Raw genomic sequence first — 23914 nt, forward strand, 5'->3', positions numbered from 1 at the left:
TCTAGGAATCCAAGCTGGGAACTATCATATCTCTAGGGCTTGGCTTCACCAAGTCCCTAAGCAGGGTATCAGCAAAGAAACACACGTCTCAGGCAACATCTCCCCCCAAACACCTGCCACTCTTCCACCTATTACCAACAACAGCTCATGATCCCGGATTGTACACCCAATATCACCACCAAGCCCCCTGCGGTATTAAATACAATCTTGCCACAGACACCTGACTTCTGAAAATTACTGTCACCAACAAGGGCTTTCAACAGGTTGCACTGAAGCTCCAGCAACCCTAAGTTCTGCTGTTGTGACTGCCCAAGAAATTCTACTGATCCAAGAGGACTCTGCATGGACCTTCTCTGATGGCTTCACAGTCCACCGTTATCTTCAACCTCATCTTCAATTTCAGCCCTGAAGTTCTGAAATTTGGCAGATTCACACCCCGACAGCTGATGGGGCTGAACATGACAATGAGGACTTAGGAGAACTACGTGAAGAGAGGACGGAGGGTATCGACACTTCATGAGTCACCATTACCTCAGGTAGAGCACTCTAGACTGGATGATGAACCTAAACAAGTACTTTAAGGCTTTCAAAGCAGCGAAAAGCAATTCCGTCTTGCTGGAGTCTTCTGCATTTGCCACGTAAAAGTTCAGTACCTTGGAGAGTTTCCTTAAAAGGATGAGAAAGGAAAATGTCAATGGGGCCAAGTGGTACTTGGAGGGTTAGGGTACCCTATATAGAAGGGAACATGGCCTCCTGGGGAAGCAGAAGTCACAACCACAGTAACTGTATCTTCTAGAACATGCCCTGAACAGAGAAATTAACTCCTTTGCAGTTTAGTTTCCTCACTGCTGTCTAAGTTTAGAGCTTCCCTTCTGTTTAGAAATGGAGGATGGGGGGAGGGTATAGCTCAAATGGTAGAGCGCATGCTTAGTAAGCATGAGGTCCTGGGTTCAATCCCCAGTACCTCCTCTAAAAATAAATGAATAAACATAATTACCCCCTCAAAAGAAACTTTAAAAAAAAACACACACAGAAGAACTTAGAAATAGAGGATGGTTTCTTCCCCTTTGCAGGATTTTTTAAAAGGATCAAGAAATGAAAGTTGAAAGGACTCGTACCATGAGCATGTTTTAATCTCTTACGTGTTAGACAGGCATCTTCAGATGTTCCTGAAAGGAAGGGATTGTCTCCCTAACGTAGTCATCTTAAAAGAAGTCTAATTCTGTCCAACCCGCCCTAACTTTTTTGGGGCCCATAAACTGGAGCCAGATGGACACTTCACTGAGTGTGGGAATAGGAGGATCCCATGGTTATGAGTATCTGAACAAATAAAACTGCTCTGGGATTTTATTTGTTTGGTTTTTTGTTGGGGAGGGGAGGTAATTACGTTTATTTTTTTATTGTGAGAGAGGTACTGGGGATTGAACCCAGGACCTCATGCATGCTAAGCACACACTCCACCACTGACCTATACCCTACCCTCCGCTCTGGGATTTGAGGTTGCTCTTTGTGTCCTTCTGGAGTCCTTGGACTGGGCACTGTCTTAATCTTGGGCTAATTCACACTTTGAAGGCACTGATATTTTGAATTTTCCTTCTGGGAATCTCTGAGTTCTCCTAGTTTTAAGGAAAACCCAGAGGAATCATGTAGAAGTGGTCAATTCTTGCAAATAAATCCAGATCACCAGACACATACCACCTGGACTGCTGCACTAGGCTCTGTGGGATAAAGACCCAATGATAGGGTTTCGTCACTTGTAGATACCGCTTGCTTGGAAAGTGGGGCTACTTGGGGGAAGAACCCTTTCACTGGAGTGTCTGCCGCTTCCCCCCATCCAGGGGGCATGATATCCATCGTGTTAGGGGTCATGTTGATGACACCTCTTTTATGTCACTTATGTCTTATTATACTTCTGGACCTTCCTGCAAATAAAACCAAGAACTTTCTCGTTTAGTTCAAACACGGACAGAAGGGCTGGATGATCTGACCTGACAGAGCAGGTCAGCAGCCAGCCTGATAGATCAGCCAGCAGCAACTGGCAGCAACTGGCACGAACTGGCACAGGCCACTGTCAGAAAGATCTCTGCCCGTGTCAGCTACATTCCTGTCACTGTCACGTTGCTCTGCACAAAGGAGGGGGTGACAGGCCACATCTAACACCGTGGTGAGCTGACCACTCCAGGGAGAAGCTCAGCGTGAACATTAGGTACTTTCTTTAGTCAGGGGCTCATGAACCAAGGACAGAAAGAAGGTTATACCATGGAAAAGGGAGAGACCACTCTTTCTTATGTGAAAAGAAAGGAAGGAAGGAAGAAAAAAAGAAAGAGAGAGGAAGAAAGAAAGAAAGAAAGAGAAAGAAAAAAGAGAGAAAGAGAAAGGAGGGAAGAAGGAAAGGAGGGAGGGAGGGAGGGAGGGAGGGAAGGAGGAAAGAAGAAAGAAAGAAAGAAAGAAAGAAAGAAAGAAAGAAAGAAAGAAAGAAAGAAAGAAAGAAAGAAAGAAAGAAAGAAAGAAAAGGAAAGAGGAAAGAAAAGAGAAGAGAAGAGAAAAAAGAAAAGAAAAGACATCTTATATCCTCTAAGTAATCAATGCTACAAAGCACCTGTGGGGCAGGGCTGAGGGCACGAGCCTCAGTTCCATCACATGTGGTCCTGATTAACCCACCGTCTGATGCCCTTGGGGCCTCATGCTGATCCCAGTGACATCCACCTCCTAAGATCCTGGGTAGGGTCCTCTGTCCTTGGCCCTGCTCCTAATGGCTTCAACTCCTCACCTGCAGATGCTCTGGATTCTTAAAGAAGTACACACAGCCTTCTCGCCCCTTTAACTTCCAGAAGGCAGCGCATGAACACCATTCCTTTTCCAGGGTGAGGACACTGAGATGGTTCCCACCTGCCACCAGGAACCTCAGAACAAGGTCCTGCGCTTAGAGGCACAGCTGCTCAGCTCCCGTCCCCTCTGGTGTCCCCAAGAGCACACACACCCCACAACCCAACAGCGGGTCCCTCGCGGGCCTCGTACTTACACATAGGCCAGGGTGGCGCTGAAGTGCTTGTAAATGTAGGTCTCCAGGACAGGGTTAAAATGCTGGAACTTGATGTCTCCTATCAGTGAGATAATGAACACCTGCCAAAGGTGGCAGCTATAAATAGCGCAGCACCTCCCCAGGCTCTTCCGGCCTACGAGCCGGGTCGGAGCGCCCGGGGCCTCCTTTCCTTCCCGCTCACTGTGGCAGCATCCCCACGCAACCCTTCCAGAGCTGAAGGCCAGTCTCGGGGCTGCTTTTGAATTGAACGTGAGCAGAGACTGTGAAGGGCCAGGCACTGGGCTAGATGCTCTGAGGGAACCAACCCCAGCCAGCACCCCAGCTGCCGGGGAAAGGGGACAGTACACGAGGGATCAAGTCAGGGATGACGAGGGGACGGGAGGGAGGAGGGTGTGGGGAGGGCTCTCCTGTGGGAAAAATAAACACGAACCCCAGGATGCAGCTCATGACATCCCCCCGGGACACGGGCCTCCTCGGTGCAGTGGACAGGCCCCCAGGAGCTGAACCTCACCAGACCTTCCTCTCAGCTTTCCCCTCCCATCTTCACTCTTATCACCACCAGACACGCCATCTACAAATAACCACTTTGCACCTACTTGTGACAGAAGAGGACGAAAGAAGGGGCCCCCGGGACGTGCACACATGCCCAACGCCGGTCAGCCACCCCGTCCCCCAGGAATCTGACTCCAGACCTTGTCCCAGCAACTCATCACCATCATCTCCCTTGCCTGTAAACCTGACCAGATGTTTCACCAGCTGGGGGCCCTTCTCTCTTCATCTCATATCCTCAGCTTCACTATCCTAACCTCTTCTTTTTTTTAGATTTTTTTTTTTAAGTGGAGGTGCTGGGGATCGAACCCAGGACCTCGGGCATGCTAGGCATGTGCCCTACCACTGAGCTATACCCTCCCCCTCAGCCTCTTCTTGAATCTCCCAGTCTCTCCAAGCTGATGAATGACCTAAAGCTGCCATGTACCTTCCCCTCCTTTGCTGCATCTTTCAGGTCAAAGTCTGCACTGAACTTTAACCCCGACCATCAGAAAACGATGTCTAGTTTGGATGTGCTGGCTTCGTCCACTCCACCGCCACCTCTGGCCTTCCCAGAGTCTGACATCCCTTCCCCTCACTGGGGTTTCAGTTCTCGGAATTGGCTGCCTGTTTTAGTACTTTGTTTGGCAAATGTAATTGTCTGCTGGGTCACCTACTGTACAGAAGGACACTAAGGCTCATCTCTGACTTGCAAATCCAGTCTCCCTTGCAGGAACACACCAATGCACACATACACAACAAGCCACAATTGCCTTCGTAAACAGCATCTCCTGGTTTAGGACGAGATGCTTTTCAAGTGAGTTAAAATGTAATTTTATGTTAAAATTAAAATGTTAAATGAATCCTGTTTTAATGAAGTTAAAATGAAATCCTGATTTCAAATGTAATAAAACACCTCATCTTCCCTAATGAGAAAGAGAAAGTCTATCAAAAAGTCAGCTCTAACAGGAAACAAAGACTTAAAGGTCTTGACTGTAAGTAAGCTACTTCTGGGAATTTAGCCTAAAGAAGTCATCAGAGAGATGGAGACAAATATTTCTGAGGAAGGATTTGCATCACAATTATTCATAATAGTGAAATATCCCAAACTACACATTTGCGAGCACGAACACCCGTGAAGACGTTTAACTGCTTACCAGTGCATCAAACACAAGGAAGTCATAGGTTTCATTGTCCGACATCTCCATCATTATGTTAAACAGTGCATCTAGTGTATCCTGCAAAAACTGAAGAAAAACAGAACAGTGATTTGGTGCTTTCGGTTCAGCTCCATACTACAGAAATTGGGGGATAATTAGCTTTCAGTAGAACAAGTTTAAGCATAGTGTTTTCTTAAAAATTGGCACACTTGCTTCGCCAGGTAGATAACAAGTTTTATGTTTACAGTAATTGGTTTAATTTAAAATACTGAACTAATGATTCGGTGGCTGTGTCTCTAACCATGCATATATAAACGTACCTTAACAATCTCTCCTCCGTCCACCTCCATCAACTTCTTTAAGTTGTGTTTAATGTTCTGAGAGTTCGAACGCCAATTTAGCAAGCCTAACAGGTCAACTAGGAAGAACAACCACAAACCATAAACGTGAGACACAGATCAGCAGAGCAACCCACACCGTTTCAGGACACAGCTACAGAGCTCTCTAGAAAAGATCACAGCTCCTAATGGTGGCTAATACCTTATGCAGTCTTTTAATTTACTATCTCCTACCTAAATCAGAGAAAACCCTGTGGTTTTCTTTCCTTCCTCACAGAGGAAAAAAACCTAACCACTAATGGGCAAGGACAGAAAAGGATGCCTGAATAGAATTCACCTCTCTCAAATAACCACATCACAGACTTACAGATGGAACACTCTTAACGTCCTACCTTTCATCCGATGCATCGCTTAACGTTTCCCTTGCTACTACGTGTGCTGTGCTGGATTCTGGGGCAGTGGCGGGGACTTACGTACATGCATTAATTCATTTAAACATCACATCCATGCTGCAGATTTTACTTTTTCCATTTCTGAGATGAGGAAACTGATACTTTGTGACATTAAATTACTTGCCTTAGGTCACACAACTGCCAGGGAGTTGGTATGAATGGAATTTAATTATAGATTACTCTGATTCCAAAAAACCATGTCCTTGCTACCCTGTCATACTTGAAGTTTCCTGGAGTTCTTCAAAGAAATAAACAGATGAGCAAATCAGATAGGTTGCTATCTTGAAGGCAGGCAGAGCATTCGATGAGTGGTCCTTAGGGTAAGTCTGAGACAAAAACCTTGACATGTTTTTGGATTTAAATTGCAGAATCCTGCACCTACTGTCTAGCACAAGGAACTATATTCAATACCTTGTAATAACCTACAATGGGAAAGAATCTGAAAAAGAACAGACAGATACATGTATAACTGAATCACTCAGCTGTACACCTGAAATGCTGTAAATCAACTAGACTTCAATTAAAATTAATAAATAAAATAAAACGCAGGCTCTTGGATCTCTAAGCTACTTACAGCTTTAATGAACGTCTAGATTCTAAAAGCGTAACTAGAAAACAGAGGAGGCATCTGGACTGTCACTCTTACCATTTTGTTTAGTGCATCACTACTGTTAGCATTTACAAAGCATCACCTAGTAGAAATGGCAATATACTTTTTAATCAATGGATTTGTATGTATATACAAATATATATGCAGCATATTGTGTGTGTGCATGTGCGTATATGTATATAGCTGAAAATGTATTCTGTTCATTAGAAAAGTCAATGTGTTTCACAGTCTGTCTGTTTTATTGGCTTACAAACTGTTTAGTCCCTGGGAAGCCTCCAACGCCTAGAAACGTCCCACTGTCAACAGAACAGGGTTCCAACACCACTCACAGAGGGCAGTAAGGCCCCAGCCACGACCCTCCTATCAGCCCCATCGCAGTCAGACAGATCAACTCCATACTCTCCAAACTATGAGAAGCTCCGGAATGACTCCATGTCTTTGCATGTATCTTCCTATTGTCTGAAATGCCTAGAAAGATCATAATACTACGTGTTTGGTCAGCTCCTACTTATACTTCAAGACCCATCTCCAACTTTATTCCCTCTGGGAGGACTTGCTCAATCATTCTGTTATCTGCACGCCCTCCTCCTTGTACATATGCATTAGAACAAGTAATTAACAACACACTTGGTATCTCTTGGCTCTTCCCATAGATCTGAGACGCTTACGGGAAGGGATCATACTGCACTCATTCTTCTAGCTCATCTGAGTGCTAGGCACCTGTTAGGTGTTCTATACATGTTTGACCACAGCTTGAATAGATGGATGGAAACAGAACCAGTTGCTCCAAGGAAGCCGGCAGTGTGCTCAGTACAATGCTTCAATGTATTCATTCATTCATTCATTCAGCACCAGTCCACTAGGCACTGTCCACTTCCATCTCCCCGTCTTCTATCTCTGCCACAGGTTAGTCAACGGTACCATTACACTTGTTACTTCATGCACTGCCGCCTGAGGAAAAGGATTTCGATACTTCACCAGGGATGGAGAGTCGCTTATCAGATTCAAGTGTCTGCAAAGAACCCACTGATCAGCCTAGAGGTTTACTCCCTGGAGATACTAGCATGCCACACCACTGCTCATACTAGGAATATACCTGGCACCTGGTGAATCCTCAGGTCTCAGGGGTGTCACAGTGTTACAGAAACAGCCCCGGACTCCCCACATCTCTGGGATTCACACAGGTCAATGCCTCTAGCTCGAGTGAATTCCGTTTCCTGCCGCACAGGATTCAGCCCGTTGTACGGATGTACCGCACTTTGTTTATCCATGCTACTGTCAGTAAACAGCCAGGTGGGCTGTTCCCAGTTTTCAGCCATCACAAACAACCCTGCTGAGAACATTCTCATACGCCTCCTGGTGTCCAAGTGCAGCAGCTTCTCTGACATATAAAACGAGAGCAGATTAGATTCTAGACTATCAGGAAAGACTACTCCACCCATGTTAGATGCCACCTAAATGTCAGCCACACTGGCCCCAGTTTACATTCCCATCAGAGGCAGGTAAGAATTCATGGTCCTCTGAATAATAATCCCCAAATTTAGGGTAGTGTATACCTCTTTGGGAGAGGATTAGGGACATTTAAAAAGGAAAAGAATGACAACAGAAAAATCCTAAGTTTTCGGGTTACAAATAACTATTTTTAGACCTGAGTCCATCACTTGTAAGTTTAGGCAAAGTATTCTCGCACTTGAACTCGGCTTTCCGCTCAGTCAGCCGAGGTTAGTAGCGGCGACATGGGTGTCTGCGCATGCTAGGGTGCTGGCATGGGCCCCACACCTGCAGACCCTCGAACTCCCCTCTCCCTCTCCTGGGACAACAAATCTATTCTCACCCTCCATACGAGCCCAACAACAGAATGATCCCACATAAATCAGTCTGTTCTGGTTTGGAAAAAATTCATAAAATAACGGAAGAGCCTACAGGCTCTGTTTGTAACCAAGCCCAGGGGCTTTTAACCTTTTGGGACTGAATAGCCCTCCTCAGGCTACTTCCTGCCTTTGGTCACGGTCTCCGTGTGAAAGGAGAACCACTACCCTCTTGATCAGCAAACACGCTCCTCAGCATCCTGCTTCTCATGACACGTCGAACTGGTTCTTTATCCTTCCCATCAAATCAGAAGGAAGCAAACACAGGAACAGCCACGCTCATGGTCTGTGGCTGGGAATGCCCTGTCTCCTCTGATGTTCACGATGGCGACCCATCTTCGCACGTCTCTGCCCCTTTCCTGTCCCCGTCCAGGCTGACAGCAGGCCACTCCCCTCCGGTTTTGTTTTTGTTTTTGGGGTGGATAATTAGGTTTGTTCATTTGTTTGTTTGTTTAAATGGAGGGACTGGGGATTGAACCCAGGACCTTTCTACTGCTTGAGCTGTACCCTCCCCTTGGCATCTTTTGTTATTCACATCACACAGAGCACAATATTCGAGTTCTTTGCTGCCTAGAAGTAAGGAGACATCAGACTTCTGAATTTTACAGCCTCTGCTAATGGATGCATTGATAAGTTTTTACCATCAATGGTGTTTAACGCAATGGTTTTACCATGGTGTTTAAAAAACACCAATGTGCTTCTCATCCTGGTTGAAAGATGAAGAAGCCCCAGAAAGAGCTTCAGCTATCTGATCAGTTCTACCCAGGATGTCATGTGCAGAGCAGAGAATGGAAGCCAGAGAGCCCAGGATCCCAGCTCAGAAGACACGGCCCCATGTGGTCCAGTCCCCTGAGGCTGACAAAGGAGCCCAGGCGGATCAAACAGAAAACTCATTCCAGTGCCCCGCAGGTCACCACACCTACCGTTCTGTGTGAGCTTCGTGGAGCAGATGAGGGTGGCAATCTGAAAGCTGTCTTTGGTGCTGTCCTTGGCTGGCGTGAAGTTGGCGAGGGTTTTGGATGCTTGCAGCTCCTTTTCTTCCATCTCTACCTTGGTTCCAGGCAGGGTCAGGTAGAATTTGGCATCTTCCATTTTCTTGTTGTCGCCCTGCAAAGGATGCATGTGAGGGACACCCGATGATGGACAAAATCCCTTACATGCAAATAAAACAGCATCTCTGACGGGCACGGTGCCTTTCCGGGAGCATGAGAAACGAACTCTTATCTAATTAGGTCCCTTCCAACTCTGAGACACTATGATACCTTTCCAGAGTCGGAGCCCAGAAACCATCTCAGCACTGAATGAAAACAGAGTAAGTTATGAACTAGAAATCAGTAGCCTTGTCTCCCTTTATATGTAAATAAATACAATAAATATGTAAATAAATAAGGTTGGATTTCATTTTCTTGAACATACAAATGGTCCCAATTACTTTATTGGGTCCACTGAGGAGAAACAGCTTGCCATGGCTTCCAACACTATTTACAAGCTAAGGAGAAATTACACATCAGGTATGAAGGGAAATTCACAGCAGGGAGACTCATCTCAAAAAAGCTACCCACTGTGTGGAAAGCCTCCCGAATCCTGCTGGACCCATGAGATCTCCCAGCGTCTACTTTCTAACCTACAATCTCAGGGAAGCAACAGATCTGCAGCAGTTAGAGGGGAAGAATAAGGACCAGACTGTTAGGGAAGGAAAGGAGGTCCCACAGCAGAGGAAGGGTGCCTGGCTCACGCTGATATGAAACCCACATCCTACCACACGCACCACACGCTACCCAAGCCCAACAGTGCAACTGTCAGTGCTCCACAAAGGGTGGCGCAAAGAGCAGAAGCAGAAGGGAAGCCCTGGGCTGCTCATCTCCCCGGAGGAGATGCAGGAGATGGAGGCACCATCCCTCAGAAGACTACCTGCTAAATGCAACTTGCTCTTTCCAGAAAGGGGATGGGAGACCAAGCAGCTGGTGTGACCACAGCCCTCCAGGGATCTAGACTTGAAGGGGCAAACCCGTACAGCGCTAGGGAAGTTTCTGATGTTTATATACATCAGTCTGAAAGGAGTTTTCAGAACCAATTTCGGGCAGAGGAAACATCTCCTCAGCAGTTTGTTGAGCCTCGTTCGTTAGTACCACCTTATAAACCACCAGGTCGTGCCTCCCGTCCTGCAGAGTGGTGCCATCCGGGTTCATCAGTTTCACGAAGGCCACCCCAAAAGCTCGCTCCGATTTATCTCTGGCTGAAAAGACAGGAACACACGTCTGAGTGGTGCAGAAAGATACCAGGAGGTGATGTCCATGAGAGCTGATCTGACATTTGGCTCTGGGGTTTGGTGTTCAAACACAGTTTGGCGAGATCCAATGAACCATCAGTACCACACACGTCACAGGCTCCTTAAATGCAATATTCCCCTAACTGAAATCTTCTGGTGCCCTCAAATCAACTCCTCTTTCTGCGTTTGTGAATAAATGAGACCAGCATCCATTCAGTCGGCCCCATCAGAACTTCAGGGTTGACACTGACCCCACTCCGATGCCAACTCCGAGTCCTGAGCACCTCTGGTTGCTCTGCCCTTTCTCCCCACCCTGCTGTTCCCACCTAAGTCCAGGCCACCCTCACCTCTTGCCTGTACCCCCACAACATCTTCGTCACAGGTCTCTCCATCTCCAGCCCTTCTCCACGCAGCACTCTCTCCACACTTCTGGGATTTCCAAAATCAAACCTAATTAGGTCACCTGCCCTGGTCCCAAGCCCTCTCATGAGATATCTCACTATTGCTCTCTTAAGACAGACTCAGTATGTATTTTACTGATTATATTCTAAGGTTCATGGTGCCACCTAAGGCTTCTACTCTCCTTTCCAAGGTGGTAGCCCAGGTGCCAGGAGAAGTGGGTATGGGTGCCTCATGGCATTTGGGGAGGGGGGTCCAGCCTCCTAGGGAAGCCAAGGACCTCCCCATCCTGGTCTCCAGGTGCGGGCCTCCAAGCTCACTGTGTCCCCTCCTTAGACGTCTTGGCTGCGGTGACTCATAACCTGCTCTCACCACAAGGACAGCCCCTAGGTCTGCTGTGACTCAGTGTCCCCAGGTGGGCTGAGCAGGAATCTGCCATAGGATTATACAATACTTTACCTCTTCTCCTGTTGATGGCCGTTTGAGCTATGTCCCACTCAGGGGCACGATGACTAAGCTGTTGTAAGTATGTACCAAACCACCACCACCACCATCACCCACATAGCGCTCTTAACTAGCTCCTCCATAACATGGTTCAAAAGCAACTTCATCCTTCATGATCCGTCTCCAGCCTGGAAACAGACTGCTCAGCTGTCAATCCAGGTACTTACTAGTCCTGTGACCTTGGGCAAGTATTTAACGTCTCCGTGCCTCAGTTTCTTTATGTATGAATATGGATAAAAGTAGTGTGCACCGTATCAGACTATGGTAGACCCGAAACAAAATCGTGTACATACAGAGCTTCACATCATATCGGGTACAAACTAAGAGCCTGACAAATGCTAGCTTAGTGTAACTGAATGAGACTGCTGGTGACTTGCTGACATTTGACACTGATCGATTAAAATGGCAATTTCAGATGGTCAATCTAATATTTCTTTTTCCAGGTTTTTTTTGGGGGGGGGATTAGGTTTATTTATTTACTTATGTTTAGAGGAGGCACCGGGGATTGAACCCAGGACCTCGTGCATGCTAAGCATGCGCTCTACTACTTAAGCTACACCCTCCCCCTCAATCTAACGTTACGACTGCTCCACTTCAGCCCTACCAAGCTCACTTTGCTTTTCAGACACGTTTCTCCACCATCAGTCTTTGCTGAGCGGACTTCTGCTCACCTTCCAGGCTCAGCTAGGACGCAGGAAATCTTGCACATAAACCCCCAGACGGGGCAAGGTGCCGCGCTACGTGCCACCTTACAGCCTGTGTTTGCTGCTACAGCACGCATCGTGCCAGGCTGCACTTCATCGCCTGTTTTCCTGCTCATCATCCTAACGAGACCACAGAGACTCTTCGGAGCAGTGGCTGGGTCCCATTTGCTGTCACACCCCCCAGGGCCTGGCCTGCGGTCTGGTATGCAGGTGGTGCTCAGAACATTCAGCCTGGAATGAAGGGCTGCACTTTTCTGCAGTGCTCAGCGAGAGTGACACTTCCAGAAATTTGGGGAACAATCTGAAAATAACCAACATTCCTCCCTGTTTACACCTTAGAAAAGTCAATTCATGACCTGTGACCTAAGGCTTGACACAGTACTTTCATGAAAAAAAAATTATAATAATTTTGGAAACAACAGAGGAAACAGTTCTCTCACGCCAGGACTTCTCGGCAACATGGCAACAGACGTTGTCTAAGGCGGGAGCCATAACATACAGCATTTCTTACCCCTATTCAAGTGGGAAACCCTCTCAGAGATGTCAGAGAGCACCTACTAGCGTGTGTAGAACCTTAGAATTCACAGAACACATTTTTGGGGAAATTCTGATATAGAATGATAAACACCGATCTTGGAAGCCCAGAAAACTTCATTAAAAAAATTTCTTTAGTAGCTATGAATCTTGAAATAAAAATGTCAAATATTTCGTTCTCCAGACCTACGGAAGTGCTGTCAAGCACTGAGTAAATACTTTTTTGATGGAAATTATTTCGTCAACCTCCTGATACTTACATTCCTGAGATGACCGGTGTCGGAAGGTAAATCTTATATGACAGTGAGTGACCTCTTCTATAGCAATGGACACCTACACAATAATAAGGAATTAAGAGGTTATATAAATACAGTACTTTGCCCTCATAGCTCATTTTATAAAATGAGGCTCATTTTTGAGTAATTCCTATAGAATGAGATTTGGGGTAGGGTTTCATTCAAAGGAGTCTGAGCTATTTTCAAAAATGAAAGCATCTCCAGAGAAGATCACCCTTACAGTTTATCATAGATTCTGAAATTGGAGACAGTACGCATTCCTAGTGCTTTCTCACGTATGAAATAGGAATTATTTCAGAGGGAAAACACAAGTCCTTTCAGGTCTATACGGGAATAATTAGGACCCATAATAGAAGGAAAAGATAAAATATTGGGAACAAGAAAGCTTTTTTTTTTTTTTTTTTGCTGCTTACCTATATAGAAGGGGCACGGGAAATAGATTCATGAGGCAGTGAAAAGAGCAAAGAATTTCTGGCAAATAGTTAAAATATTCCATTTTATAATTATGGCAGGATTATAGACTGGAATATTATGCAAGTTTCTAAAAACAGATATCTAAAGAATTTTTAATGCCTTAAGCAGTTTGAAAAAGGCACCATATACATTTGTATGAATAACATGATTCAAAACCTACAAAGTATATAAAGTTGGGGGAAATGGTTCCTTCTGAATTGAGACATTAGTGATTTTTTTTTTTTTTTTTTTTAGTTTTCTAAGGAGAGCTCACAAGACTTTGAAGATCAGAAAGATCTGATGGAGCCTGGGGTTCAGAAGAAGTGGGCCCCAGTTTAGACTGTGACACTAAGTACCCAGAGGGTCTCTGGGAATCACTGAACTTCTCTGAGGGTCAGTTACCTCGACAGCGAAAAGGCAACTCTGTCTGTTTTAGTTGCAGGGCTGCTGAGAGGTTCCCATGAGACGACTGATCTGAAAAGCACTTTGGAGTTTGTAAGACATATATTTAAACTGAAAAGAGGCCCAGAAACCTTGGTGAGAGGCCAAGAAGGGGGAAAAAAAAAAAAAAAGAAGTTAGGAAACTGCTTGCAGAGTGTGAAAATCTCCATTTGGTTTTGGACCAGCTTGGCAGCCTGTTACATCATCACCGCCACAAGTTTCTCCCTTCAAATTTCAACACATTCGCGAATGAGAATGTTATTTAAGATTTCTGAAGCCTATGAAAGATTAAATGCTCTTATGCAGAATTACGATGGTCAGTTCAGTTCTTACTGCACACCACAGACAGCCCACCTACAACATCAGGATAAAGGAGGAACGATTTGGGGGTGAAAAGAAGGTATCTCAAAGAGGTTTATTACACGACCGGGTTTACAAATAGCACAGTCTCACCTTGACAGTCTCATACCAACAGGGCTGTTTGACTTGGTAATAGACCACTGACTTGTACTCGGAAATGCCTTCATATCCAGCTCCGGGATGAATCGCTTTCTTTGGATGGAAAGAACGAATTAGGAGGGGACAGTATTATCTAGAACAATCTGGGTTCTCCATGTGGCCAGCACACCCCTTACACTGGCAAACATAGGCTGATTCCATCTAGGGGTGAGGAGCAGAGTAAGACTGAGTTTCTAAGCACTTTGAGGGTCAACGTGCATAAATGCGGTGGTCGGCAAGGCTCCCAGCACCCCACTTCCTCCGTGGTATCACTTTTATTCCCTCTTCCATCCCAGCCATTCTCCTCTTTCTTTCTTTCTTCCTTCCTCAGGGAACAGAGGCCAAGTGAGGGTGTCCAGGAGCTACGGCCCCTGTGCAGACGCACCACCGTGGGAGGTCCTGTCTACACTCTGCTTTGAGGACCTGGTGTGTAGGTACGGCACGTTCACTAGAACTCAGGGCTGCGTCTCTTCCTAGCAATGAACCACCTGGTTCAGCAGAGCCGGGTCTCCAGGGGGGCACTTCCAAGCTGGTGAGCAGAGCCGTGGAGACGTGCACTTCAGCTCCCAGACCCAAGGGCTCCCCCCAGCGGCACGAGCAAACCACTCCCATCCCGTGGCGACACCAGTCTGCTTACGCCCCTAAGCAGAATACAACTTGACTTGGTCGGCTGATTCCTTCAAAGTTGATCATACCCATGGGGAAGTGATGGGGTGTGTCCCACTGACTGGAGTGGATTACAAAGCAGGTAACTGTGGCTCATCCAGGAGGGACCAGAGTCAGCTGAGCCAGTGAAAGCATCCCGTAGCCACCCCTGGCCTATCCTTCTCTTTCTTTCTTTTCAAAAAATGTTTTTTCTTTGATGTCAGAATCAAGACTCACTTCCGTTGGAGCAACAGTGCACTGGGAGCCAGGACACCTGTGTCCATTCCTACCATCACCGCTAAGTCCTGTGCTTCTCCTCTCTGGGCTGCAGTTTCCTGATCACTGCAACTAAAGAGCGTGGCATCTGACCTCGAACCAGGAGCCCTTCCAGTTTCACAGCTCCAGTGGGCACATCTCCGCTCACCCCGCTGGAGGACGTGGCCCCCACATCTCATGGGGCGGGAATGCCACTTTGCACAAGCCTCAGAGGAACTTACCAGGCTTGAAAGTGACTAAGTAACTTGAAGATGATAAGAAACCACTGCATCAGAAGCGTACACATGACATCCCTGGTGGCCTGAGGTGCTTCTCAGCACCGGAGAACTAAGAGTCTAAAATAAGGGTCTAAGTGAATTTACTAGCAAAACTGGTCATTGCTAATCACAAATTCGACAGGTTTCCTATTTTTTCCTGATGAAACATCAAATGCACGCCACAGAGGAGAACGCTCAACATCGCGCCCAAAGTGCTCATTACTGGAAGGGAGTGTGGGAGGGACGCGGGATTGCCGGGGGTGCCACCTACCTCCAGGAGCCTGCCCTCCTCGTCATACACAGACATGGTCACCTCCACATTCTTAGGCGTCTTCTTTTTCCCTTTGTCAAACTCCCCATGGATCAGGGTGACATAAATATCATTGCGAACATCTCCTGCAACATGACAAGCCAGCCATCCTGTAAGCAGTGCTGAGAGGAGTCATTTTTAACTTTCAGGATGTAACATATAAAGTGTAAGTAAAATATGAAATGCTCTGTCTTTATAATAAAACTACTCATATAGCAGAGGTTTTTATGCGTACTGTTACCTTTAGCTCACCTCATTCTACCCTTCTGTACATACCATAGTGTCTCTGAAGTACGGTTTAGTGGTCCATCAGGAGATGAATGGATAAAGAGGATGTGGTATGTATACATACACAAAGGAATACTACTCAGCCATAAAGAAGAATGAAATTCTGCCATTTGCAACAACATGGATAGACTTGGAGGGTGTCAGGCTAAGTGAAATATATTAGACAGAGGAAGACAAATACTGTATGATACCACTGGTATGGGGAATCTAAAAAATAAAACAAACCAGTCAATATAACCAAAAAGAAACAGAGTCACAGATAAAGAGAACAAACTAGTGGTTACCAATGGGGAGAGGGCAGGGGGGAGGAGCAAGATAAGGGGGGAGAAGTAAGCGGAACTTAAGCGGAACTATTATGTATACAATGAATAAGCGACAAGAATACGTTATGCAACACTGAAAATATAGTCAATATTTTATAACTATAAATGGAGTATAACCTTTAAGAAGTGTGAATCGCTATGTGCGTATCTGAAACTTACTTTTTTTTAATTTTCATTTTTTTTTTTTAAGGGAGGAGGTAATTAGGTTTATTTATTTGTTTTTAGAGGAGGTACTGGGGATTGAACCCAGGACTTCTGCATGCTAAGCATGTGCTCTACCAGTTGAGATATCCCCTCCCCCTAGAACATATTTTATGTCAAGTACACTGACATAAAAAATATGTGAGTGATGCTTTATCCACGAGGATATTCACTGTAGTGTTGTTTGTGAAAAAGACAACTTGGAAACATCTTCAATTTCCGGTCACAGGAACAGGGGGCTGAATAAATGATGGCACAATAAGATGAAATAATGTGCATTTACTCTTTGGAAACTGGACTGAGCACCGGCTGTGTACCAAGCACCGTGTTAGGTGTTTGGGGGACGGTGAGCCGTGCAGCAGCCACGTTCCCACACAGCTACAGTCTGGTGGGCGAGGGAAGCACTATCAGAATCACACGATGAGATGCATTGTTACAAATGAAGGGGAAAGCCAGGCTCGGCGAAAACATAACACCAAGTCCCGACCTTGTTTGGAGGGTGTGGGACTCCTTCCTTTGAGCTAATATGGGAGAAGTGAGTGAGAGGGAGCGACAGCAGCATGTGCAAAGGCCCAGGGGTAGGAGACACATGCCTGAAGTCTTCTAAGTGCGGGGGAATCTGGTGTGAGACGAGCTTACAGAGACACACAAGGGACAAGTCTCCCTGAGGCTTGCAGGACAAGTGAAGAATCTGTATCTTCTTCCTGATTATAAACAGAAATCATCGACATGTTTTTGGCAAGGAAGGAGTGGGACGGAAATCAGGGAGGCATTTATAAAAGCTCCTTCGTGCTACAGCATGGAGAAGAGTGCATGAGGGAGAAGGAGCAGAAACAGGAAACCAGTCAGGAAGCGATGGTCGATGTCCACGGAAGTGATGACAGTAGCTATGACTCGGGTGGTGGCAATGGGACTGCAGAGGAGGAGGTTTCCTCAAGGGAAACCTGGTGGGGCTTCTCCACGAATTTTGTACAGGGTGTAAAGGGAAGGAGGCGTCAAGGGTGACTTCCAGGCCTCTTGTCTCTGCAAGGGGATGGATGAGGGGCGATTCTCTTGGAGAAGACACAGGAGAAGAGCCAGGTCTAGATGCACAAGGGTTACACATTCCAAACGTGGGTTCTGAGTAAGAAATAACCCACTGAAGAGAAGAGTGAGCCCATCGGAGGGGGGCATGTACCTGCTAAAGTCCTGAGGCAGGAAGTAGTTGGATCGATGGTAATGGGGTTCAAAGGAGGGGTCCTGGACCTAGAGATCGGGATTTGGAGGCAATGAACACACAGAAGTGATCACCGAGGGAGAGGACAGAAGGGAGAGAGAAAGGGGCCTGTTACGGACTGAACTGTGTCCCTCCCTCCCCGAAAGTCATACGCTGAAGTCCCAAACCCTAGTACCTCTGAATGTGATCGGATTTGGAGACGCCCTTTAAGGAGGTGATCAAGGTCAAATGAGGTCATATGGTGGGTCCTGATCCAATATGACTGGTGTCCTTGTAAGAAAAGACTGGGTCACAGATGACACACAGACCGGCGGTGACCATGTGAGGCCACAGCGGGAAGGGGGCCTCCTGCAAACCAAGGCGAGAGGCTTCAGAAGAAACAACATCTCGACACCTTGACCTTGGACTTCCAGCCTCCAGAACTGTGAGAGGATAAACCTGTGTCATTTCAGCCTCGCAGCCTGTGGGAACTGGTTATGGCAGCACGAGCTGCCCAACAGGGTCAGAAGGACTGAACACTGAGGAACCCCAATATGCCAAGGTGAGGTCGAAGAAGATGAGGTGGCAAAGGAGTCCCGGGAGAGGCTTCAGGGGAATGAAGAAAAAGAGAAGAGTGTGGGGTCACCGGCAATGAGTGGGGAACATTCTAAGGAGGGAGTGGCCAACCCTGTCACGGGCTGCCCAGTGACGATCATTAGGCTAAAAATACCCACTGGACTTAGTGACGCTGTCATCTTTGCTGACTCGAGTGACAGCCATTGTGGATGGAATAGAGGGTGGCTGGCAGGTGGGAAAACAGAACATCATCACTTCCAAGAATCTCAGCTACAGGGAAAAGGGCAGCAGAGGAACCTGGAGCCTGTTTAAATAGTGATGAGAGGTGAGGGACGATGGTCCAGATCTGTATTTCTCAAACCTGGCTGATGACCAGAACCCCATGGAGGAGCCCTGGTCTTACAAACTGAATCAGAGTCTCCGGAAAAATCTGGGAATCTGTAATTTTAATGTTTCTCAGGTGATCCTAACGCGCTGATACCAAAAGCAGCATTTGGGAACCACTGTCAAGACGGTGCTTTATGCCTCTGACAGGCCTGGCAGTCTCTGAATGAACACTGTTGATTAGAAAGAATCTTTCCAGACAGATGTCAAAGATAAATTCACTTTGCCCAAAAGATAACCCTCCATATTCGATTTTGTCAGAATTCTGTCTTGCTGTAGCAGTAAGACTGCCTTCAGTTATAGGAATAGCACCATTACTCATTTCTATAAACAAGAAGAAGACAACACATTTCCCCAGAATGATGATGAGTATGTGTTAGGGTGAAATGGCTCCGGAAGGGATGAAAAAAGCAGATGGAAAACTACTCTTCATGAGAAAAGGAGAAGATAATCTCCATTCTATGGGTCTTTCATTCATTCATTCCACAGATACTCTCTTTAACACTCACTATGTACAGAAATGTGTTACACCAGGAATTGACACAACACTGTAAACTGACTATATACTTCATGTAAAGAAAAAAATACATGTAAAAAGAAATTTGTGAGGCATCAAGTTATTACTGCTCCTTAATATCCCAAAGGAGGAATAAGATCTTATAATAGTTTAAGAGAAACTGAGTTTTTAATGCAATGGATAATAGCTCAGTTTTCTAGAATTTTTCTAACATGCCAAAGATTGTTTATTCATACAGTCTATCTATAAAATATACAATGTATTCATATTTTAATATCTGTAATACATATATTTTATATAAAGTTCCTTGAGGGGATGATTGCCTGTTACCATTATAACGATCAAGAGAGTAAATGAGTTAAACCAGTGAATTCAAGAGAACGCACATGCAGATCACCAACATGTGGTGACAAAAAAGATGAAAGTAAAGCAGGAAACTGCAGAATGTTTACAGTCTTGTCGCCACAAGTACAGTGAGAGCCAGGAACACAGTTGGAGCTCAAGCCAGTGGAGCAGAAGGTCCAGCTGCATCTGAACCGGGGACGCACCGCGCCGGAGCTCCCTGGCGAGGAGCACATGGTGCTGGTGATGTCATTGTGAGAAGAGCGAATTATGCTCCAGGCAGAGAATCTGAGCTGTGTGGCTCTACTTAACGGGTGGTCTAGGAAAGTACTTCGGAGGGGCTTGTGCAGAACACGGAGAGAATGCAAACAGAAATTTCTGAGTTACTTTTAAAAGCATTAACTTAGGCTTTTCCATTCGGCAGTTTTTTAAGGTATGGAAACCCTGTCTGTATTTCCCACTGTCTTGGTATCACTGAATGCAAATAACGAAATCTTATGGCTCCAAGATTCCCATGAGAAGTAACTGCTGCCTGGAAGGCAGTCCTACAGGACACAGAACAGGACACAGGTGAGTCAAGCACAGTGTTTACCTGGAAGGATTATTTCCGGAAAGCCCATTTTCCGGGCAATCGCTGTTGATCTATCCACCAAGTGTGAAAAATTTTTCTGAACCTGCGTGAGGTCACCCGGCAATAGCTTCAAGGACACCCAAAGTCCTTTAAAGAAATAAAAGGTAAACTTTCAGTTCTTTGTTAGGATCTATATAATAAATGCACATACAGACGCTGAGAAAAATAAAGGCGTGGTATTGATACACAGACACATGATTATAAAGATGTAAATTCTCTCCCAGTTAACTTAGAATTTTAATGACACTCCCAACAAAATCACAGGACTTCTTTGAGAATTTGAGAGATGTGAACAGATGTTTAGATAGCCCCCATGAGATACCAAAATACTGTAAAGTTATAGTAACTGTGATATTAGTAACAGAAAAGATATATAAATCAATGGAAACAATGAAATCAAGTAAAATTATATATAGCAATTAACCATACAGAAAAAGAGACATAACAAATCATGAAAAATGGAACAATTTCAGACATGTGCCGGGATAATTTTCTACCTACTTAGGACAGAATTAATCTAATCTCTCACCACACATTCTCACTAAAATAAATTCCTAACACAATAGAAAAAAAGATAGGAAATTAAAAGAAAAATAAGTGTACAGCTATTAAATCTCTCAGAATGAACCATTTTTCTAAATAGAAAAACAAATGCATAAATCATAAAAGCAAGAGTTATCTATACAAACTGAAATTCTGATATTCATAAAAAAGTACAAGGCACAGTCCACATGCCTATAAAAGGCCTGGTGAAATCCTTGTAAGAAATTACGAATTTATACTCATTAGAAGAAAACCCTTAAGATTCTCACAAATGAACAGAACGTGAATAGACAACCCACAAGGAAGTACAAGAAGTTTATAAATATTTGACAAACCAGAAATTGAGATGCATGCGTCCTAAACAAGACAGGTTGTTATTTTCATTAAACAAAGAGCTCACAAAAACTGAGAAGGAAAACTTGAGAAACAAATATACATGAGGGCTAGAGAATTCAACATCAAGTTGTTTCTTAAAATTTGAGAGCGCTTTGGAAGTCGACTTTTCCCCTTTCAAACAGGTAAAGATTTTTAAAGATCAGTTTGCAAAGCAGGCAGCTGGGAATTAGTGCCCACTGGAAGAAATCTATGGGAAGCTTCTGGCAATATGTTTATGTCCAGGTTTAAGCTTGTTCCCATCGTTTGACCAAGAAATCCTACTTCTGGAATTTTCTTAGGGACGCAGTCCTAAATACAGAAGCTTCATATATAAAAGTGATCATAGCAGAATTATTTTAACTTACAATGGTGACAAATTAGAAAGGACTTAAACGTTTACATAGGGGATTCCATGCTCTAAAAAAAAAAAAAATCCAAGCAATGGACTATTACACAGCCATTAAAATTTTTTATGAACAGCATAAAAACATTCGAAACTGTTTTGTTCAGAAGGGAGAGGAGGAATGGTATTTTTTTCAATTTTGTTAAAAAAAAAATTATACATCCACAGCAATCTATCTAGTGTAATGGTCTTCTACTCTAACAAATGACATCCTTAGACTAGGAATTCCAAAACAACAGAAAACACACTGAGTTATTTACTTTCAGATTCTCTGATGCCTCACATGTATTCCTCACTCAGGATCATTGAGACTACGCGGCAAACTAAATATGCTAAAGATGTGTTTTCTAATTGCTTCCACTTTGGAAGACAATTATAGCGTAGTATAAAAAAAATGATTCAATCTTCAAAATTATCCCCAAGTAATCATCATTTTGGTATTTGAATTTTGAAATTTTAATTATTTTCCATTTCTATTTGAATTAAAAATGCACTTTCAATTAGCAGAACTTCTCTTCATTAAAACTATGTCAACAAAATGATATACAGAGGTGCTAAAAACAACGAAAAAAGTTTTGCTGGATAACCCATTATTTTATATTAATACGTATTCATTTGCATCCCTTTGGTCTCCTTCTCAATTAGAGGCAATGGAAGGCAATAAACATATTCAGAGAGTGGAACATGATGATCCTTATAACTCTTTTTCTTTGTGCATTTACCTAGAGACAGCACTGGGATTATGGGGCAGACAAGAGTGAGGAAAGACTCACAGGGAAAGAATTTGTTCTACAGAATTGACAAAATACACCTGTGGTCCAACTCCAGTCTCTTTAGTCTCCACTGCCTTCAGCAGGAAGCTGAGGTGGACAGTCCCCAGCACGGTCTGTTTTATATCAGAGGAAGATAATGAATGGGCCAGAGTCCAAGGACTCAGCTCGGAACGCCACCCCTCCCCTCCCAGAGGCCCCTCCCAGCTCAGTCCACAGGGCGGTGTACCTTGTCCTTTGTGATTCACTTCCTTGGCTGCGATCACTTTATTCAAGACTGAAGTCAGTGGCTCATTCTCTCCAATCACGTGGGATGTTATCAGGGGCGACATGATTAGCTGCCTCTGCCGGATGTAGGTTTCCATTGCAATTCTGGGAAAGTCAGAAATGATTGGTAAGGCAAAAAGAGGACCCCTCTGTAGCACAGCCTCAGATAGTGGTGGGTCCGACAGGAATAACTTGGAAATATAAACACTAAACGAGGCAGGTGAGTATAGCTCAGTGGTAGAGTGTGTACTTAGCACGCATGAGGTCCTGGGTTCAATCCCCAGTACCTCCATTAAAAAAAAAAATTTCTTTTTAAAAAATAAACACTACACGAACCTAATCACAGGACACTTTCTATCTTTCTTTTACTTTCCCACCCTGTGCCTATATCTTAGACACTGAATTCATCTTGAGATAACCTAGGGGGAAAAGGAAAAAAAAAAACCAAGAACAAACAAAACTGATGGCCACATGTTAACAACCAAAACTGAGGCAGCGCCTGACGCACTTTACAAGGTGGGAGAGGCTGTGGTATTGGAGTCAGAAGGACGGGGAAGGGACAGGAGACCCAGTTCTGGTTCTACTGGACAGTGAGCTCTTCCAGAGTGGGCCCTCTAGGGCCTCAGTTTCCTCATCCGCAAGGAAACGGGTCTGGATCATGAGCCTTGAAGGCCCCCATCCTGTGCCAACCCTCAACGTACACGAGCAGGACATATGCAGCGGCTCCCAGATGTTCTTAGATTCCAACGTGATGACAAACTGTATTTAGGGTTGTAACGGCACAGACAGCGGCAAACAAGTGTCACTTTAATGATCACATCGGGCTGAGGCTCGTACGGCGTGACCAAAGAGCCCAGCACAGCCCCCATTCTGCTGTAAGCAGCATTATCAGTGACCGAGGATCAGCCTGGTGCAGGACAATGGTCTCCAGTCTTCTCTGCTGTGGTTCTGTTCTCCGCCCAGGACACACAGGCCAGCTTTCTCTGCAGGGCTCCGATCTGTACCCTGACAATAAGCGGGGGAGCACACTCCAAGATGTTACTGGAATGTGGGACTGTGACAGTCTGAATTGTTTTCCAACGACTCTCAGACGGACTCGCAGGATGCACACACAAAACTCCCCCAGGAAAATCACTATAAAGTTTTGAGCTAAGTTATGAAAGCATCTGCCGTCAATCGTAGGAGTTAAACGCCAGAGGCTGTGATTTGCATCGTGAGAGCTTTACTGTGGCTGCTGGCCGCCCAGTGAGTGGTAATCAAATTAGGGCTGGGCTCCTCGGAGATTCAAAGCACGTATTATTATCCGGTGGAGATGATCTGAGGGCTCACTGTTCCAGCAAGGCTGCCAGATAAGAGCTGGTTCCAAAAGCAAGCAGGGAGGCACGTAACCAAAGGAAGAAACTCACAGCAGCAGTGAAACAAACATATAAAAGAAACACATCTGAGATAACGCGTATCTATAATGCTATTCTTATTCCATATATACTTATAATATTATTTTTATGGAGCAGAAT

The 23914-nt window shown here is 45.0% G+C and overlaps 1 protein-coding gene and 1 non-coding gene across 2 annotated transcripts in view; one reads left to right on the forward strand and one right to left on the reverse strand.

Annotated features, from left to right (window-relative positions):
• Positions 1 to 23914, reverse strand: part of DOCK5 (dedicator of cytokinesis 5) — a 176603-nt gene that overhangs the window by 61552 nt on the left and 91137 nt on the right. Inside the window, 11 exon segments of the mRNA XM_032471059.1 lie at positions 532 to 666; positions 3023 to 3123; positions 4729 to 4818; positions 5052 to 5149; positions 8923 to 9106; positions 10132 to 10235; positions 12670 to 12742; positions 14053 to 14151; positions 15547 to 15671; positions 20004 to 20129; positions 22363 to 22505. Coding sequence (XP_032326950.1) covers positions 532 to 666; positions 3023 to 3123; positions 4729 to 4818; positions 5052 to 5149; positions 8923 to 9106; positions 10132 to 10235; positions 12670 to 12742; positions 14053 to 14151; positions 15547 to 15671; positions 20004 to 20129; positions 22363 to 22505 — 1278 coding nt within the window.
• On the forward strand, positions 897 to 969 carry TRNAT-AGU. Its single transcript has one exon. It is a non-coding gene; the product is annotated as a tRNA-Thr (tRNA).

Source organism: Camelus ferus, chromosome 31, assembly GCF_009834535.1.
Source record: "Camelus ferus isolate YT-003-E chromosome 31, BCGSAC_Cfer_1.0, whole genome shotgun sequence".
NCBI lineage: Eukaryota > Metazoa > Chordata > Mammalia > Artiodactyla > Camelidae > Camelus > Camelus ferus.